The sequence below is a fragment of the Taurulus bubalis genome (genome assembly GCF_910589615.1).
Source record: "Taurulus bubalis genome assembly, chromosome: 2".
Classification (NCBI taxonomy): domain Eukaryota; kingdom Metazoa; phylum Chordata; class Actinopteri; order Perciformes; family Cottidae; genus Taurulus; species Taurulus bubalis.
The window spans coordinates 24702407-24723291 of NC_136590.1; the positions used below are offsets into that span (position 1 = coordinate 24702407).

The window sequence follows — 20885 nt, forward strand, 5'->3', positions numbered from 1 at the left end:
TACTTTGTAGTACTGTGAGGTGCCACGATGTAGTATGTCCGTCAGTCGCTCCCCCCCCTAAAGCTGTAAACCTAGGGAAAACACTGAATACTGTGACATTCTGTAACTTCTTGGGTTGTTGGTGTGCCGCGGGATTTTTTTATTGTAGAAAATGTGCCGCGGCTCAAAAAAGGTTTAAAAACACTAGACAAAAAAACATAGACAACATCTATGATAATATTAATAACAAGTTACATTTTTCTACGGGATTAATATGTTTAGTATGCAAGATCTTAGTATCAAACCTAACAGCTGTATGTCGTGCTGTGAGAAGTTTTTCACTCACAAACACAGGTGACCTTTGACCTTTGTTGGTCATAAAATTAAATGTAAGTGAATAAGAGTGAAAATGAAAATGTGCCGCCTGTTTGAATGTTTCAGTTTTTGAACAAGGAAAAGTTGTTCTTTTACAATTTGCTAATCACTTTACTTGAGTAAACGTGCGGAGATACTTTACATCACCAGTGATCTCATTATTACATTTAATATCATCATCATCATTATTTCAATAGATGTTGAGTGAAAGAAAAAGTATTTCCTTTTTTCTCTGTGATGAAGTTAAGGGACTTTCGTCGACATGTAAAGAGGAACTGACACACACACACACACACACACACACACACACACACACACACACACACACACACACACACACACACACACACACACACACACACTATATAAGCCTGTGTGTCTGTTGTGTTTCATCTCAGTTGTCGGCTGCAGCTCAGCATGGAGGAGAACTACGTCAGACATGTCGAGCCGTTGGGCTTCGAGAAACGCTCGTACCCGAGTCAGCATTACGTAAGATCTCAAAAACTTCCACGAATCCTCCTAAAAACACGTAGATACGCGCTTTGGAAGTAACTCTTGGTTGTGTTAAGTGTGATGTAATCTGTGCAGGTGTACATGCTGATGGTGAAATGGAGCGACCTGTCGGAGAAGCTGATCTACAGGACGTATCCGGAGATCTACACCTTCCACGTGAGCTCCGTCTGCACTACAAAATAAAAGCTTGTGGACTTTGTGCACTTCGCAAACGTTTAAAAACAACAAAAACAATTGTTTTAATGTTTTTGGTCACAGAAATTGCTGAAGGAGATGTTTCCCATCGAGTCTGGTGAGATAGAAAAAAAGGACAGAATCATCCCATCATTACCAGGTAATAATAATAATTATATTGATAATAATAATAATAATAATAATAATAATAATAATAATAATAATAATAATAATAATGTTGACCATATTTAAGCATGTAAAATAATGCAGATTGCGTTTTGTTTTCCTGCTGTTTTTTTTTTTGTTTTAAAAAGCTGCGAAAATAAAGTTAACACTATTAGTGACTCATTAAATCAGACTACTAAAAGACAACTCATATACATGTGAAGTAGCTGTAATGTTCTTTCAGGAAGCACCTGAGGTTATTTAACACGTGGCTGAATCCACTTCTCCTTTTTTTGCATTTGTTTAAGCAACTGAGCAAAGCTGCAGCTGCAACTAGGCGGACCTAGTTGCAGCTGCAGTTGCTTCACTGATGTCAAAATTAGGTTGTTTTTTTTGGAAGGGGGGAGCAGTGGTTAAAGTACAACCACGAAAAAAAAAAACAAGACAAGGAAAGGAAAGTAGCCCTCCAAATCCACTGATTATTTGTCAGTAATTATCTTTTATTACAAGCTTAATTGTTGTGGAGCTAAAAAACTCAAACGGAAGCACAGATTTAGCTCGCCTAACTTAAAGAGGGATAGTTCAGGTGTTTGACGCGAGTTGTTTTGCAAGAACAGACGTTGAGGACGTTTGTGGAGGGGAATAACATACTGTTATTGGCCGACGCCATCTTGGATGCGGTTTTGGGAGATTCTGGAGGGATAAAACCTGCGACCGCGAATCACTTAATGGAGCCGTTTACTCTGACTTCTGCATGTCACCGCCCCAACATGAGGGGCCACCCAAAAGACTTTGGATTGATTTTGTTTTGCAGGTTTTTATTTTTAAACTATAATTCCCCAAAGAAACCAGAGAGCCAGGCGAGCTGTTTCCCCGTTTCCAGTCTTTATGCTAAGCTAGGCTAACCACGTCCTGATTCCAACTCCATCATTAACACGCAGACATTAGATTAATATCCATCCTCTCATCTCACTCTCTTAAAACACAGTTCCTGTTCGACCATTTTCAAATTCAAGCCACAAAGACATTAGAGGAAGTGAAATCCGCCATCGAGAGCTGTTTCATGGACTTTGTAATTCTGCTTTCACTTTTTTTTTTACAACAACCAGGTGTCATAAAAGATAACAATGAGCAGATCAGTTTATGTTCCTGTTCAGGTATTCAGGTCCAGTTCTTATGAAAGCAGAACACGCTTTCTCCATCGTGAAACTTTAGTTACTAAACTAGAGGTGTTGCAATGTGGAGAACGAGAAGCTGAGAAAAAAAACCCTGATTCTGATGCAACAGCAGCCTGAAAACGAAGTCTGGAAACTTCCACTTCCTGAAAGCAGTGGTGGAAAGTAGATTTACTCAGGTATAATTTTGAGGTACTTTTTCTTGAGTATTTCAATTGTATTTTATACTTCCATTAGACGACATCTCAAAGGGAAATGTTGTAGTTTTAAAACATCCAACAGAATATCAAGTAGAAACTGCTGATGTGTGAAGCCTCATTCTATTAATATATAATAATATAACTCTGTAAAATGGACTATTATGCACAACAAATACTTGTACTCAAATACATTTAGTACATTTTATTGCTAATACTTTTGTGAAATCTTGAATTTCAGGAATATGGTTTTGGGGTATATCTATTGAAATTTCCAAGGATTTTCTTTTACATTACAGCATTAAATACAGAAATCTCAATCACATATAAAGTCGTCTACTTTGTTAAATGTTTCCTTTAAAACTCAACTGAAAAAACATCCAACTTAAAGCTTCAAATAAACGTTAGTTTTTCCACTTTCTTTGATGTCTCTTGTTTTTTTTCAAGAGAAGAAAAACTAATTCATGCTCTCTTGATTTTGACGGACTCGTCACCATTAGTCTCATCTTTATGATTTATGATTTAATATTTCTTCATTATGATCTTGGACTCGACATATGTGGACTTAAGGGTTGAGCTATTTAACATAATGTTTTTTGATGCCTTTAATGCATATTTTTTTAACTTGGTGTATGTAAAAACTTAGATTTCACACCAAGTCTGCAGAATCTAAATATGGCGTCTGTGGGAAACCCGTTCTCCAGTTCCTGTGTTGTTGTTTTTAAAATAATAATCTGTGACTGATGTGGTGTGTGTTTGTGTCCTCAGCGCCGCGGTGGCTGATCAGCCAGAAGTCGCCAGAAACCAGACAGAGCACCTTGGCGCAGTATTTCCACTCGCTCATCAACCTGCCACCTCACATCTCCCGCTGCAGACAGCTCGGCAGCTTCCTCAGAGTTCGACCGGAGGACGAGAACCCGCCCGCCCCAAACACGTCAGTACATCACACTTCTACGTCGACTACAGGGCATGGAAGCTTAATCACCTATTAAAAAAATGCATAAAGCAACCAATTCAGAGAAAAATTGACAAATTAAAACGGTAATTTGCTCTTCAGGAAGAAGAACGAGACGTTTGTGGTTTCCAGGGAGTTGGCCAGAGGAAACGCATCTGGTAGGATTCATTTTTAAATCGCTTCAACGAACTCACTAAATACTAAAAACTGTTTGCTTTCTTTTCAGAAGTCCTTTAAAAAATATACATTTTAACACTTTTAAATCCTAACAATCTGTTAATGTGTTATCGTAATATTTATTTTGTCTTATTTTCGGTTTTATTTGTTTCATAACGCCTCATGGTTTTTTATGCTTTATCTAAAAAGCACTTCGAGTTGCTTTTGCGTATGAAACGTCAAAAATAAACAATCGTCTTAATTTTTTTTGGGCTGAATAATTCAAACATACATGTTCATCTATAAATGTATTTAATGTTTTGTAAGCTGATTTCTGCGGCGAGCTAATAACTTCAGTTGTAACTGTTGCTCTTCCTGTAAAAGTTGCAGTGGGTTTTCCTGAAATCAAAAGAGGTAATTATCTATCTATATATCTTTTTTTTTTTTTTTTTCCTTTCAGAGATTTCTGGTCCAATCATATTGGACACCTACAGAGTGATCGCAGACTTCGCCAAGACGTCCAAACACGAGATCAACCTGCACACCGGTGACCTGGTGGAGATCGTGGAGAAAAACCAGAACGGTGAGAAGACTTCAACTCTGAAACATCAACGTCGTGACAAACTGCAGCCAAACTTCAACAACACAGGACTTAATATGTATTTGAAGCCGAGCTCAAAGATACAGAGTCTTCAGTTTGAATATTTAAATCAAAGGCAACTTGATTCATTTAAAAATATTTGGAACAACATGATGCAAAAATTACGAGATTCTTTCATGTATATAAATATTATAAAATGGGTTTCATTTTTGTAATTTCATTTATTATAATAATATATCAAGGTCGATTGCAGCAGTTTAAAGACACAACAATCTTTTTAGTTATTTCTGTAGTTTGTGCGTTTTTGTTTGGGCTTTTCTTGCTGGTTTTGAAGTGGGCGGGTCAGAGTTTGTGAGTGTAAAACTCTTCTGCTAAATACGTGTTTCCCCTAAATGATGAATCTTGAGTTGAAGTATTCAGACCCTGCTGCAGTAAAATGAGAGGTTTTCTAAAGTCACTCTGGCGCTCTGATACACGACCGCTTTCGTCCACAGAATCAACACAAAATGAAAGTTCCTCATAGTGACTTTAACGTGAAAAAAATGTCTGCAACATCCGGTTGTGTTTCATAAATGAGATTAACTTTTTGAGCTCCTGCTGTTGTGTTCAGGTTGGTGGTTCTGCCAGTGCGAGACGAAACGAGGCTGGATTCCTGCGTCTTACTTGGAGCCCCTGGACGGACCGGAGGAGGCCGAGGAAGATGAGCCAAACTACGAAGGCAAGCTGCTTACATTGTTGTCTTGATTAAAAAATAAAGTTTCTTTTTTTTTTTTGACGCCGTCTTTTTTGGTGTCGCTGCAGGAGAAATGTTCGTCACCAGCAAAGCCTACAAGGCGGAGCAGGAGGACGAGATCTCTCTGGAGATCGGTGAAGCCATTGCGGTCATTCACAAGCTGCTGGACGGCTGGTGGGTGGTCAGGTATGACACACGCACACACGCACACACACACACACACACACACACACGCGCGCGCGCACACACCTATAAGAAGCAACTTGACATATGAGAACTTATGATCCTGATACATTTTTGGCATTGTGTATATTTAGGATTTTGTACATTTAGATATCTGTCATTTAATTTAATTGAGTGCCCATTTCCACAAGTCTATAGCCTAATATGCAAGCTGTTGCACTCAACTGATCTAGCAGGGATGAATAAAGTTGTATGCATATGAACTGAATCAAGAACATCTTAACATTATCAGTTATTAGTAAACAATGAAGTCGTGTAATAATCAAAACATGTTTTAATGTTAGCCTGTTAGCACGGCAACAAATAAAAAACGTTCTTTAGTATAAAATTGACAAAACATAAAAGTGTCAAGACGGAAATAAAGACGAGTGCGATAAAAAAGTTAGATTTTGTTTAAACGGATAAAACGAGATTAACTCAAATATAAAGTTTTAGTTATTGTGTGACTTTGATGTTTTTAAAGGTTATTTTGGATTCACCAAAGTCACACAATAACACAAACTAACGAACAGATGGAGGTAGCGGTAAACCAGAAATGACTGTGTCCTGAGATGTAAAATTACTGTTTTTGTGGAGTCTGGAAGATAACAGCTTCAGTTCTAAATATAGCATTCATATGTATTAATGTGTTAATGTTAATATGTTTGTCCATCTATGGAGAAGAGTCTCATACAAACACACTTCTTAACTTCACTACTATCTCTTTAATATCTCCTAAAAATTAATCCTACAGTTGTGCTTATTATCTGGATATTTTCACAGGAAAGGAGATGAGACCGGTCACTTCCCCTCCATGTTCCTGCATAAGGCTGGCAAGCGCGAGAAATACGAAGCAGAGAGGACAAACCTGCAGGGACGTAAACCACCACCTCGCAGGTACGTCACAGAAAAAATCTTCACGTCTAAAATAAAATTAAGTTAAATTACCCTTTGTTTTCCCCCAAAAATCATTGAGAAGTTATAATTACCAGCAGCAATTCGTAAAAAAAGAAAGTCCTGCACATTAGATCAGCACTTTAAATAACCAGAATTAAAGAGTTCACACAATGAACGTCTAGCATAAAATAATGCTCTTCATTTTATTTAAAGTCGAGTTTTAAAGTGAAACCCTTCAACTGTAAGGACTTATAGCCACAGATGTTTGCACAAAGTTCCTCTTTGGCCACTCTGCTGTTGTATTGACTCACTTTAGATAAAAGGGAAGTTCACTCTGTTGCACCATTTGTCTGTAGGACGAACCAAACAATATTTAAAACGTAAAAAAACGACATTCTTCTGTGATTTAATTGCAATAAACGGATAAAAATGAAGACATAATGATGCAGATTTGTACAAAGTCTGAATTTATGTTTTGTTAGTTCTCTCCGCAAGACGACAAGCAAATAACTCCTAAAATGCTTGTTTACTGAATGGAGTCAGTGCTAGGCTAGCTAAGATAACATAGTAGTACCTTTACAACTGTGCGTGTCCTTTTCGTCGCCTCAGGTCCACAATCCGAAATGCCAAGAGCATCCACAACAAGGCTCGCCAGCGACTCAGCCAGGACAGCTACCGCAGGAACAGCCGCCGCTACCTCCAGCAGAGAGGCGGCCGCCTCACCGAGCCGACCAGGAACCCCAAGAACGCTGCCAAGTCACCGCTGAGGGAGAGGAAGAACCAGGGTATTGAAAACATGTTTCTCTTGTGGAACCATAACTCTTTGTTTCCTCTTTGGTTTGATCAAACACATCTCGAATGTAAACGGCAATTACTTAGCCCAGCACAGCAAATATCGAACCGCTGTTATAATATAGCTTTTGTATAGGAACGCTAAAAGCAGGGTGAGATGCAACGGCCTCAACCTCGAGAGAGGCAGTCGGCCTGCTGTACAGCTCAGTGGCAGAGCCCTTAGTTTAAATCAACAATGATAATAGAATAAGAGTGTAACACGCTCCTGCTACTTCCCTGGGTTCCCCCCAGCACCAATGACACAAGCACACTTGAGATCACGTTGGTAACTGCTTTTATTGTCACATGCATGTGGTGCAGACTGTGCCTCTGCTTTCTCCTCTCCCTCTCCTCTGTCCATTTTATGGCTTATGTAGGCAAGACACACAACACACACACACCCAATCTGCTCCAGCTGAGGCCAATTAGATCTCATCCCGACACCTGTTCCCTGAGTCGCTTCTCCCCCCCCCCCCCCTCTCCAACTGAGCTAACCACGCCCCTGTCACCACATACCTCCACCGCCCGACCTAGGCCGGGAACCCATCCGGCCTAACCTACTCCCCCCCCCCCCGTGAGAGCGGGAGAGGAAGTCGGCCACAACCATCTGTTAGTATCTTTCATGCGGTGTAGCCACTGGAGTGGGGCGTGGGGCGTGGTCCGACCAGAGGGTGAAAGAGCGTCCCAGGAGGTAGTAGCGCAGGGAGTCGACCGCCCACCGAATAGGCCAGGCACTCCTTCTCTATCGTGCTGTACCTAGCCTCCCTCTCGGATAGCTTCCGGCTGATGTAGAGGACAGGGTGGACATGCCCGCCGCACTAGGTCGCACTAGGCTCCAGCACTGCGGCCACCTGCTGCACATGCTCTGCCTAGGTGGTGCTGTGGACAGGGACGTCATTAGGCCTGTTTTTTTTGGGGGGTGGGGGAACTAAAATGTTCTTCAGCCCCCCCCCCAAATAATTTGGCTTTAATTTTTTTTAATTTTTTAAAAATTTTATTTTGGTGATGTCATTAAATTAAACTATTGTTTCTCACATGGACAAGTTATTCATGACTTTAACATGCTACATATGTGCGTGCGTTCTGGTTTGTATGTTTTCTCCCCCTTCAAATTACAATCCAATAGCCTACTTAACAATATGGCACTCAGTGGCGGTTCTACATGTAATTACGCCCCGGGCGAGACCCCCTCCGAGCGCCCCCCCCCGCCGGGATTTTTTTTTTATTTCTTTTTTTATTTTAAACTTACATTTCTCAATTGCACAAATCCTTCAATAGAACATTTGAATAACACACTTAAGAGAATCAATGCACACAATTCTGCATCAAAGTGCTATATATATATACAATCAGATATAGAAAAAAATTAACAAGAGCAGAGATACAATAATATAAAATATTAAGAATAATATACAAATACAATATAGAATAAATAAACACACATGTAAAAACACACTAAATAAAATCTAATTATTACACTATTGCACTAAGAACAGAAAACACAAACCAAAACTAAAACTAAAACTAAAACTTAACCTTTCTGGCCTTCCTTGATGCAAAATCATCAATAATGTCACCATATGAAATCTACTGACTTAAGCTCACTAATTGCATTAGAGCAGGGGTCCCCAACCCCCGGGCCTCGCCCGGTACCGGTCCGTGGGTCCCTTGGTACCGGGCCGCAGAGAAAAAATTTATAAAGAAAAAAAAAGTTTTATTTTGAAAAAAGACAGGATACATCCGTCTGTGCGTAGCCTCAAACGTCAAGAGGTTCCGTGATACGTCGCCCCAAAAGTGAAATTTAAAAGTCTGTTACAACTCAGTGTTCTGGATTAAAATCAAGGCAGAGTATACTGAGATCGCCAAAAAAGCTCTGAAACCTTGCCTCCATTCCAACACCCTGTCTTTGTGAAGCACATAAAGTGCACATAAAGGTTTAAGTTACGTAGTAGAGTCAGTAGACTGGACATAAACAACAGACGTCGGGGCTCGGTCTTTTTCTCCCGAGACGGGACCGGCTCGTAGCAGAGAAACAAGCTCAAGGCTCCACTAATGCAGCGTAATGGTGAGATGTATCTTCATGCACTTTATAATTGTCTTTATGCCGGTCGTATTACGCCATATTTATTACGTCATATTTTTCGCCCACACTGTGAAGGCCGGTCCGCGAAAATGCGCCCCCCCCCCCCGGTCGTGCCGCCCCCACGTGTCATGAAAAAGTGCCCAAAACCGCCCCTGATGGCACTAGGACCTTGGGGAGGTTGCTGTGCTGGCTTTCTCACTCTGCCACAACCACAGCAGGACTATACCAAGGAGTTTAGCTCCAAGTAAACTATATCAAGGAGTTTAGCTCAAAGTAAACTATACCAAGGAGTTTAGCTCAAAGTAAACTACACCAAGGAGTTTAGCTCAAAGTAAACTATACCAAGGAGTTTAGCTCAAAGTAAACTATATCAAGGAGTTTAACTCAAAGTAAACTATACCAAGGAGTTTAGCTCAAAGTAAACTACACCAAGGAGTTTAGCTCAAAGTAAACTATACCAAGGAGTTTAGCTCAAAGTAAACTATATCAAGGAGTTTAGCTCAAAGTAAACTATATCAAGGAGTTTAGCTCAAAGTAAACTATACCAAGGAGGATGATTACATAATCTAAGTAGGCGGAAGCATATGCAGCGTGCGGACGCAGCACCTAGTCCATGAGGCGTTGAAAGGTGGCTGGGGCACCGAACAACCCGAAGAGAAGCGTGGTGAATTGGTATAAACCAAACAGAGTGGAGAAGGCCGTTTTTTTCTTGGACTCTGGCGACAGAGGAATCTGCCAGTTGCCCTTGGTCAAATCCAGTGTCGTGAACAAACGCACAGTACCCAGTCGGTCCAATCTGGTGCGTGATGAGGTTTGTGCGTCCTGTCGGAGAGAGAACACGTCAGCAAACTGTGACTGGGCAATGTCTGTTATCTGGGTTCCGGACAGATGGTCTCCACAAAGGAGCGAGGCCGGATTGGTAGATTTTGGGACCTCAGGCCCCAGCTCCTCTCTCTCAGAAACCGTGGACACCAGAGAAACAGACTCCGCCTCCATGCTTTCAGATGGTTGCGGTGGTAGATCTGTGTAGCTCCGCCCCTGTCAGAACGCACCACCTCATAGTCAACATCCCCCACCTGCCGTGACCACAAAGGGCCCTTGCCACTTGGCGAGGAGTTTAGAGCTGGAAGTAGGAAGCAATACAAGTACCTTTTCTCCCGGTGTGAATTGTCTCAGCCTGGCTCCTCTGTCGTACAGACGTTTTTGACGCTCCTGGGCCTGGAGCAAATTCTCACGTGACATCCGACCCAGTGTGTTGAGTTTTGCTCCCAGTTTTCCTTAATCAGGTCGAGACAAAAAGCCAACCGGGCTTATTTGAAGCCTCCACCTATATAATATTTAAAATTTTACAACATTTCAAACATAAATTGAAATATGCATGAGATAGAGTCTATCTCATAGACAGACAACAAAAGAAAGAAAGAAAAGAAAGAAAAATGATGTAATTATGTCAAGTCTGTGTGTGCGTGTGTGCGTGTGTGTGCATGTGTGAGTGTGAAAGTCAGCATGGCTTGCGTTTGTTCAGGGATATTGGATTATACCTGTGTGGCAATTCCTAAGCAATGGTAACTAAAAATGTAGATATAACAGCTAAAACAAGAAAGAAATTTTTTTACATTTTCTATAGATGGACATTTCTTTGTGAGGTGGGAAAAGTTATTCCATAACTTGGTTCCCTTAAATTTAATAGAGAATTTACCGCTGCTAGTCAGTAATTTCGGAGGATGAAGATGTGAAGATTGACGAGTTGAGTGAGAATGAATCTGAGAATTGACTTTGAAGAAGGTCTTGAAATGATCAGGAATATTTCCTTCACCTAAAAGTGTCTTATACATGAAAATGCAAGTTAAATAAATATTAATGTTATAAATAGTAAGAATCTGCAGTTTGTGAAATAAAGGAGCAGCTGAGATGTGAGACTGTGATCGTGTTGCAATCCTGGATTGCAACACGAAGGAAGGAGCCTGACTCTGAGCATGTCTTTGTTGATGTGGGCTTTGGGTAGGTGGATGGACAATAAGTTTGTCGTATCACATATATGCAATGTCACCTCTTTCTCAAGCTGCCTTCATTGCTGGGAGTAGTTATTTTCTTCTTTGGCGGATGGATTCAGGGAAGTCCTCGTTGATGAAGATGCCTGAGCCCTTCAGATGTTTAGCTTTATGTAGAACAGAGAGTTTATCCTGCAGCCTTAGAAATCTGACCATAATGGTCGGGGCCTATGTGCAGATGGAATCTGCTTTCCAACCCGATGGGTCCCATCCAACTTTATTTTCAGATGATCCAGTTGTAGTTTTTCACTGAAGAGTTTTCTCACATATTTCTTCAGTCAGTCGGGTTTTCTTTACCAGACTCTTTAATGCCAATACACCACAATATTATGGCGTTTGGACTGGCCCTCCAGATAGTCTGATTTGTCTGAGATTGAGATCAAACTTTTGCAGATTGTGTCCAAGTCTGTCTTGGTTTCATTACAATTTTTAAAAAACAGTTTTACATGACATTTTAAAATCAAAATCTTTTTGAGTCATTTCTAGACTCACTTTAAGATCAGTGGCCTGGTTCGACAGATCATCAATCCTCCTATGATCTGTACAGATGTTTTGAAGTATTTTTCCTCTTGTTCAAGCAAGGATTTGTGGAAGTATTTTTGCTGATCCAACAATTCACGCATTTTAGCCATGGTGACATATTCCTCAGTGGCATTGTTAGAAGCTTTGGGTGGCATGGCGCCGTCCTAAGGCTTCACGGCCTACCAGGCCCAAAGATCAGCTGAGTGAAGCCAAAAACCTCCACAAGACAGCAATACATGTCCACAGTTTTGCTGTAAAAAGGTTGTTTGTAGATTTCTTAGTTACGTCTAGTACTGAGATTTTTAGTCCTAGGTAGGATTTCCAACCACAAGATCACAGAAGCACAGCAGCATCACAGAAACACCACAACACAGCAGCAGCAGCCATCTTGGAAAAAGCGGCAGCCATCTTAGTGACATCTAGTGGTGAGGTGAGGGCTGCCCGCACCTCCAACACTCCTGCCCTGGCATTTGAGGGCCCCCCTGTGGGTTGGGAAGGGTGCCGGCGTTTGCTGGGGTCAAAAGACCGGGACGGAGTTGCCGACCGTGGGGTTGTTACGGCCTGCGACAGGGCCTGGCTGAAGCCGGTGGGCGATCGGTGCCCCCCTGACCGCAGGGATGAACAGCCAGGTGGTCTTCCGCCAGGGTGATGGCGTTCTCCAGCGAAGCAGGGCGGTGGCAGCGAACCCATGCCGATGTTTTGGCCGGCAGCCCCCACACGAACTGCTCCAGGACAATTCTTGCCACCACCCCCTGCAAAAAATTATAATAATTAAATACTTACTTTTAACACGTGCGTCCTGGTGACAATTGGGATTTAAAAAAGTAGGTGAGGGGGTGATAGGGTGATAGGGCAAACACAAATACATGGAAAGGAGGTATTGGGGAAAAAACTAAATGTAAATCCCCCCGACACCTAACAATTTCTTACCGACAGACAACATTCCTGAGACGTCCGGCTCCAGTTCGGAGAGCGAGCTGAGGAAGGAGGCTCCGGTCATCCCTCCCCGGCCGAGTCCGGAGCTCATCCTGGAGCGCTGCAGCGACAACACCCGCAAGAAAGTCAGCATCCACAGATCCAACCGCTAGCACCGGGACTAACCGTCTCTCGCATTAAAAAAGAAAGAAAAGGTTTTTCTTTTAGTCTCACCTTGAGGGAAAAAGGCAGGCAGGTCATTGTAGTGTAAACGTTTTGGAATTTATGAAACATTAGCAATGTTTGGGGGGATACTGTGATTTTAGAGTGTAACTGATAACATATTATATATGTTACCGAAACCAACAATGTGGGATAAAGAAATATAGCTGGGGGAGGGGCATAATATTCAGGTAAAGAATATGAATTTTCAAGATTAAAGTGGTTACATTTTACATGAAAAAACTCACAAATTTAGGAAGAAAAACATTAAAATCTTGAGGCCTAAAACACAGTAAAGCCTAGTTTATGGTTCTCCGTCAGGTCGACGGCGTACCTACGCCGTAGCTACGCCGTCGACGCAGACCCCTACGCCGTAGCCTGACGCGCACCTCCAAAAAATCCTAACTACGCGTCGCGTTGACGCGGACCGCAAGCGCTGTGATTGGTCCGCTCAGAACGTAATTTCCGGCAGTTGCTTTTTCCCAGCCTCGACCGGTTTAGTTGTCGTACAGACCACCTCCGCAAACGTCTTCTCTGTCGCCTGCGCTTCATCATTTGCAAATTTAAGCATTTGCTCTTCAATATTGATGAGCTCCAACTTGGTCGCCATTGTTTACTGTGACCGGAATTCGGCTATAACCCCTGAAACCACACAGACACACAGCCACACACATGGCGGAATTGCAGAGCAACGCGGTCCCTCGACGCAGAACTTCGAATGCTCAACGACGGCGTCACGTCGACGGCATAGGTACGCTGACGACGTGACGGAGAACCATAAACTAGGCTTAAGCGTGATGATCAGTGGTTGATCCCAGCTTTTAAAGTGAAGTCATGGGATTTATGTATTTCTTCTTATATGTTTCAGATAATTTCAGAGTTTTTTTCTTGCAAATTTAAGACTCTTGACTCCGAGCAGTTCGTCAACCAGGAAGTAACTGGTCTCAGGCGAGAAACAATCCATCACGTACACTTATTGTACAGATTAAACAAAGAAGGTATAACGTGTTAAAGTTTTAGAGGACCGAGCCAGGCTAACCGTTTCCCCCCGTTTCCAGTCTTGGTGCTAAGCTAAGCTAGCTGGTGGTTGTTTGTAGCCTGATATTTTTTTAGAAAGAGAATAAACAAATTTCATAACATAACGTCAAACTCTTCCCTTCAATCATCAAAAACAAAAACGGAAGCCACTAAGAAGCTACTTTCATTGGCTACAGTTGAAGTCACAGTGCTATTAAAAGTATTTATTTTGAGAAAAGAATTATATTTATGTTTTTGCCGAATGTGTGAAAGGTTTTCGATTAATATCTGAGAATCAACAGAGCTGTGTATTTTTTCTTTATTTGCTTAATAAATGTATAATAAAACAAAAATGATTATTTCTGCATTCTTTCTTCAAAGAATTATCTGTACACATTTGGCTTTGAATGAAAGAGTATCTGCTAACAAAATGTGCATTGAAACTTTCACTCTTTAGCCTTTTTTTAATGAACTCTATATAATTTAACTTCTGACTTTCCTGGCAACACTTCATATCATAAACTGCGGAAGCAGAGCGGACAAAGGTTTCCGGGTTTTGTGGGACAACAGCAGAACAAACAGGGAAGAAGTAGATGTTATTGTTTTTACCTGCAGCACATTTACAAATGAGGCAGTTTGGCTGTTCATAGTATTAAGTAGTATAAAGTACCAAAAAATAAAAATAGTCAAGAACTTAAGTAAAGCGCTTGAATAAATGTACTTCTGAGTATTTGCGCACTGTGGTATTACTACTACTTCTACTGATTACTTCTTTCATCGCAGGTTGTGCCTGAGGCCATTCTTCTGATTGGCTCTGAAAAATAAAGATGAGGCAAGGAAAATACTTGACCCCGACGTGATTTGAACACGCAACCTTCTGATCTGGAGTCAGACGCGCTACCGTTGCGCCACGAGGTCCTAGAGTGCTACTGAAATTCCTAGGTATATAAAGATGGATGAACTCTTTAAATTGGATTTCAAATATTTCTTTTTAGGTTATTACCATTTGCGAGTCCACGACCTTAACTTTTGCCTCCACGTCAGTTGAGTACGTAACATGTGAGTACCACCCAATCGTTTTACACCAGGTTGGAAGAGATTCTCCGCAACATAGCTTCCCTGGTGGTCTAGTGGTTAGGATTCGGCGCTCTCACCGCCGCGGCCCGGGTTCGATTCCCGGTCAGGGAACTGCATTTTTGTAGGAGGAAGGTTAGAAAAAATAAAACTATAGTGTGACGTTTTTCAATAATAAAATTCAAATGTGTGGAACATATGCCGAAATATGTCAAAAATATACAAAGTGTTAAAGGAGAGAGTTATCTCTCTCTGTTACTGCTGTGTATCTTCAACATCCCTCCTCTGCAGAGATGTTGCGTGTCTTTTCTGCGGCAGAGAAATATGTCAAGTTAGACCGAATTCAGCAAATCAGGACCGGATATCAGGTGATTATCTCTTCCCTTCAAAATATAATAGGTAAATAAAGCAATACGTCATTTCTGAAACCAGAAATGTTGAAGTTCCCTACAGGCAGACGTGGAAGAAACATTCAGCGCTTTTACTTGAGTTAAAGTGTCTTCTACAAACCATTTTGTGTTACAATGTAAAGTCCTGATGTCCAGTGAAAACATATTTAAATGACAAAAGGTAAAAGCACTCATTTTGCATATTGGCCCATTTACTGAATTATAGTTTGTGCTGCATTGATGTGCATCATAAGTAAGTATAATTTATCAATTTCTTGTTAATGACCAACTTATTTTTTTCTTCAGACTGTTATTATTTGTACTACCATCTCAATTTCTGTATTTTTTCGTCGGAGTAGGAAGAAACAGTAACAAGTCGGCTCCTGAAAAAACATTCAAATCTTGAGGCCTAAAACACAGTAAGTCGGCTCCTGCTCTTAATTTGAAACTCTCGACGGAAATTCCTTCTTCTTCCTGTCGCTAGCTTGACTCTCGGTGCTGTCGCAGAGAGGAGAAGAGGACTCGCGGCGCTCCGGTTCGCATTTCTCCAAATGCCACCGGACACCGACGGCGGCCTCGGACCGGACGGACGGAAGGACGGACAGCGGCGGCGGACTGCAACGCACGGGACTCACCGGAATCATGGCGGCGGAAACAACAACCTGCTCGGTACCGGAGCGACGATAAATCAGAGGAAGGACGCGGTTGACGGAGGAGCATCACTTAGCACAGGTCAACGAACATCAGCGTCACACCGAAGATGAGCTAAACAAAGATAAGATGGAGACGGGTAGAGAGATCTATATGTACATATCAATGAATCAGTCGATCGATCTCAGTATATTGTAATGATCCCATGGTGTGGCCTATGCTTTTAATAGAGATCGTATCGTGCATTTATTCTAAAAATGTATTTATAAATTATAGATTTTTATTGTATAGTTATTTTCGTTTCTTTCTTACCTTTTTTTTCTTATTTAATTTCTTATTTTTATTTTTATTCAGTAAACAACACAATAAAACATGTGATAAATGAAAGAAACAGTGACACAATAAGGATCATTAAAGTGGTATATTCCAGTTAAGATGTGTTTATAGGATGAGGATGTAAGATGAGTGAAAACGTGCCTGCTGCACACACAAAAAAAGATTTGCAATGATGGGAAGATAAAACTATCACATCTCGAGCTATAGAAAGGCAATAGAAAGCGAGATATCATATGTTTGATTCCTCGTGAAAGTCACAGAAGCTGAAGGTCAATAGCGATGAAACAAGCGTTTAAAGAAAAGCTAAATGTCGATGAATTCTAATGGTTCATTTAACATCTGCTATTGAAGAGATCACTAAGCAGAAAACCAGATGTACCTGTAGATACTAGATACGTTAGGATGTATGTGAAGAGTGTGTTACAGAAAACTACACATTCACTTTCTTAAAATATTCAGTAAAGTTCAAATCTGACTTTGTGTTGCTAGCTGCAACATGCAGATTTTAACATTTTAACATTTCACAAAATGAGATGTTAGGAATCAGAAGGTCGGCAACAAGATGAGTCTCACATTTAGTTTCAAAGTAAGAATTTAAGCATGATGATTTAATTTTTTGGGGTAAAAGTACTTGCCAAAGTATCACTTGAAGCAAAAGTCAGACAAAAGGTATGCACACTGTATGGATAACTCCCAGTAAATTTAATTATATATATATATATATATATATATATATATATATATATATATATATATATATATATATATATGCATACACTCACCTAAAGGATTATTAGGAACACCTGTTCAATTTCTCATTAATGCACTTATCTAATCAACCAATCACATGGCAGTTGCTTCAATGCATTTAGGGGTGTGGTCCTGGTCAAGACAATCTCCTGAACTCCAAACTGAATGTCAGAATGGGAAAGAAAGGTGATTTAAGCAATTTTGAGCATGGCATGGTTGTTGGTGCCAGACGGGCCGGTCTGAGTATTTCACAATCTGCTCAGTTACTGGGATTTTCACGCACAACCATTTCTAGGGTTTACAAAGAATGGTGTGAAAAGGGAAAAACATCCAGTATGCGGCAGTCCTTTAGGTGAGTGTGTATATATATATATATACACTCACCAAAAGGACTGCCGTTATTTATATATATATATATATATATATATATATATATATATAACGTATATTTTCGTCCACAGAGGCGATGAGGGGGAATCTGAAGGAAGCAGCCCGTTTCTAAGCAACAACAGCAACACAGCGTGTGGTACCGCACACACCATGGGCTACAAGGTAACGCCACCACAGAGTAGTAGTATTTAGAGCCTTTACTGCAGTAAAAGTACTAATACCACACTGTTAAATAACTTCATCCTTCAGTTTTTCAGAAACATTCAACATCAACACATCTGGAGATACAAGGTTTTACCTGAACAGGAAGGAGATGAAAAACTGTTATCTGAGAAGACAACTGTAGTACAAAGTACAATATTTACATCTGAGATGTAGTGGAGTAAAGAGTACAATATTTACCTCTAAGATCAAGTGAAGTACAAAGTACAATATTTACCTCTAAGATCAAGTGAAGTACAAAGTACAATATTTACCTCTGAGATATGGTACAGTAAAAAGTACAATATTACCTCTGAGATGGTGTGTAGTAGAAGTAGAAAGTAGTATACAATTAAAATACTTGTGTCCTTGAGTAAACACACAAAAATAATGATCCCAGCATTTTACAGCTCTCGTCTAAGAAATTTGTGTTTTGTGAGTGAAGATCTACAGGTGACTGGCAGCTTCAACAGTAGTAACAGTTACTGCAAGTGTCATGAGTCATTCACACCGATAGTCGTATGAATTATGCAGATTTCACTGCACTCATCTACAGAAATAAACGCTTTCTGTACCTTTTTTTTTTTTGCTTCACATTACATTTAGAGTAGTTTATTAACCTTTAACACACATTTTAATACTTGTTCGTGAGTGTTTTTCTAAAAAGCTATTGCTTTCATCAATACATATATATATATATATATATATATATATATATATATATATATATATATATATATATATATATATATATATATATTGTAATGTATTCTCAGTTTGCTTGTTGTTCTGTTATAATGTTCTGCCTTTAAAGAAGAGAACAAGATATTCTGCTCTCTTAATGGCCGAAAATATAAATGTCACGCCGCAGCCGACAGCAGCCAACCAATCAAACAGCTCCGTGGTTTGATTCAGGGCTTTGCTGCTGACACACATAACCATCTACTCCCTCTCACACCGCTAGGCCAGATTAAGACACACACACACACACACACACACACACACACACACACACACACACACACACCTTTTAATCTTGAGTAGTTTATGGCTCCATAATTCACACGCACGCACACAGGCAGCCAGAGGTGTGTGTGTGAAGGCTGGGGATTTAGGGTGACATCTTTAAGCAGATATTAGGTGACAACACCATCTGTCTGAGGCTGTGAAGCGCCGCAGCCGTCACATCTGTCCACAGCCGTGTGAGCCACATTCACCTCTAATGTATTGTGATTCAAAGCTGCTTTAATGGATATATATTTCTCTAATAACACTATCTGTCGTGGTAGAGAGTGATCAGATATATCTGCAGCCTGCTCTCAGCTTTACGGAGCTTTTAAAGTGAGTTTCAACTCGTTGTTTATTCGTCCGGCCTCGACCTTACAGTTCTGGTTAACTCTCGCGGTGCCGTTTTCAGATATCAAGCTGGAAAAAGCCCCTGTTCACATCAATGTGTCGCAATATTGTAACAGATGTTGCGATAACCAAATATTTTCAGTCATTGAATGAATCAAATTTTTAATCATTACAGTTTAAAAAATAAAAGAGACGGACAACGAGAAAGCCTAACCCTAAACCACTGTAATAATGCCATTCTATTGACAAGTTGACCGCAAGAGCTGGCGAGCAAACGCCATGATCGCTATGTTCGTTCTTTGCAATGTGAGCGACCGCCGTGTTCACGCTATGCTGCAGTCTATTCTGCGCAGAGTAGAAATATCTTTAACTTCGGTATAACATTGCTTTTTCACCCAGTTGTCCAATCACAAAGAAGGAGGGCCAGGATAAATACCACAAAGACCAACCGTCACATCACATGTGGCTGCCAGTGCAGTGTAATATTCACGTTCCGTGTGAATGTTCTGAAAGGACAACAACAGTTTGACCAATTTTAAGGATGTTGGACTGACATTCATCAGGTGACTCAAACACAAAGCCTCCAAATTAATCATCATGTTTAGATTAGATTAAACTTTATTGTCAATACAGGTCAAGTACAGAGCGACAAAATGCAGTTTAGCATCCAACCAGAAGTGCAATAGTAGTAAGTACCAATATACAGATAATAAGTAAGTATTTTATAGATAATAAGTTAACGCTCCAAGTGGAACTGTAATATATAAATACGGAATATACAGATTGATTGATTGAGGTAATATGAACATATTATACAGGTTGATTGTGCATTAAATGTAGGTAGACTATGAACAGGAACTATAAACATAATTTACAAAAGGCAAATGGGCGTATGATAAATTAGGTAACACAGATTGAGTGAACGTTGAATAGTGCATAATAATAAACAGTAGCTGCCTAACGTTACTAGACTAGTGCAATGTTCAGTACATAGTTTTTAGTGCAAACAGATTCCAAAGTGTTTGAGTGCAGGAAGGTCCAGTAGTGCTGGTGTACAGTCTTTGGTCATTGGAGGGAGATGACGAGTTGAGGGGTTTGTGGGTGGTGATGGTTTGGGGGGGGGGGTCAGCATGGGGCAGAGTTCAATAAGGACACAGCTCTGAGGGCAGGAGGGCGAACAGTCTGTGTGCAGGGTGGGAGGCGTCCTTGAGAATGCTGCGAGCTCGATGCAGACAGCGTTTTCTCTGGATTTCCTCAATGGCTGGAAGTGGAGTTCCTGTAATGCGTTGGGCAGTTTTCACCACCCGCCAGTGGTGGATTGGCCATAGGGAGTACCGGGAGTTTTCCCGGTGGACCGGTCAGTAATGGGCAGGCAGTGGCTGACCTTTTTTTTTTTTTTTTTTTCATGTAAAGACGCATAAGAGGCCCAGTGGTCTGTTTGACCATAAAGCAGGGTAGTTTTAAGACACTTCCTGGTTGCTACCTCCGTAAAACACTGTGGGATCTTTCAGTAGTTGCAAAACAGACACGTTCAGTTCCTCATTAACCAAAAACTTGAACATGTTTCTTAATGTGTTAGGGGCCGATCACACCAGACGCGATTTTCAAAAACTCGTCGCTAGCAATTGCCATTGCCTTTCATGCGCGCCTTTTAAATGCCGCGCTTCGCGTTTTTCTAGCGTTTTTTAGGCACGTATGTGACCTGGGCTAATGTCTGCTTTTAGTTTTCTTATGTGACAATAAACTGAATATCTTTGAGGTTCTGGTTGTTGGTGAGACCAAACATGCAGTTTAACAACATCACCATCGGCTTTTTTCCCTATTTACAGACTTCGTTGCTGGAAATAATTGTTAATGGTAGACGTCGAGGTAATCATCAGATTAATTTATTAAAACTCTCAGTCCAGTTTGAGTCAAGTGATATTGATGAGAAAATGTAACACGTGTACTAGGGC

At 40.7% G+C, this 20885-nt stretch overlaps 2 protein-coding genes across 2 annotated transcripts in view; both read left to right on the top strand.

The window, feature by feature from the left end:
* Window positions 1-771: 771 nt before the first annotated feature.
* On the top strand, window positions 772-12717 carry ncf1 (neutrophil cytosolic factor 1; the record flags this gene model as incomplete). The annotated part of the gene is made up of 11 exons (XM_079237803.1): window positions 772-843; window positions 943-1023; window positions 1126-1201; window positions 3347-3512; window positions 3636-3691; window positions 4150-4272; window positions 4901-5008; window positions 5092-5209; window positions 6029-6142; window positions 6752-6927; window positions 12566-12717. The coding sequence occupies 11 exons, from the start codon at window positions 772-774 to the stop codon at window positions 12715-12717; spliced, it is 1242 nt and encodes a 413-aa protein (XP_079093929.1).
* A 4806-nt stretch (window positions 12718-17523) lies between these two features.
* The window catches only part of st6gal1 (ST6 beta-galactosamide alpha-2,6-sialyltranferase 1), a gene marked incomplete at both ends in the record, with an annotated part of 14871 nt that continues 11509 nt past the window's right edge, over window positions 17524-20885 (top strand). The window contains one exon of the mRNA XM_079237804.1: window positions 17524-17535. Within this exon, the coding sequence (XP_079093930.1) occupies window positions 17524-17535 (12 nt within the window). The remainder of the gene's footprint in view (window positions 17536-20885) is intronic.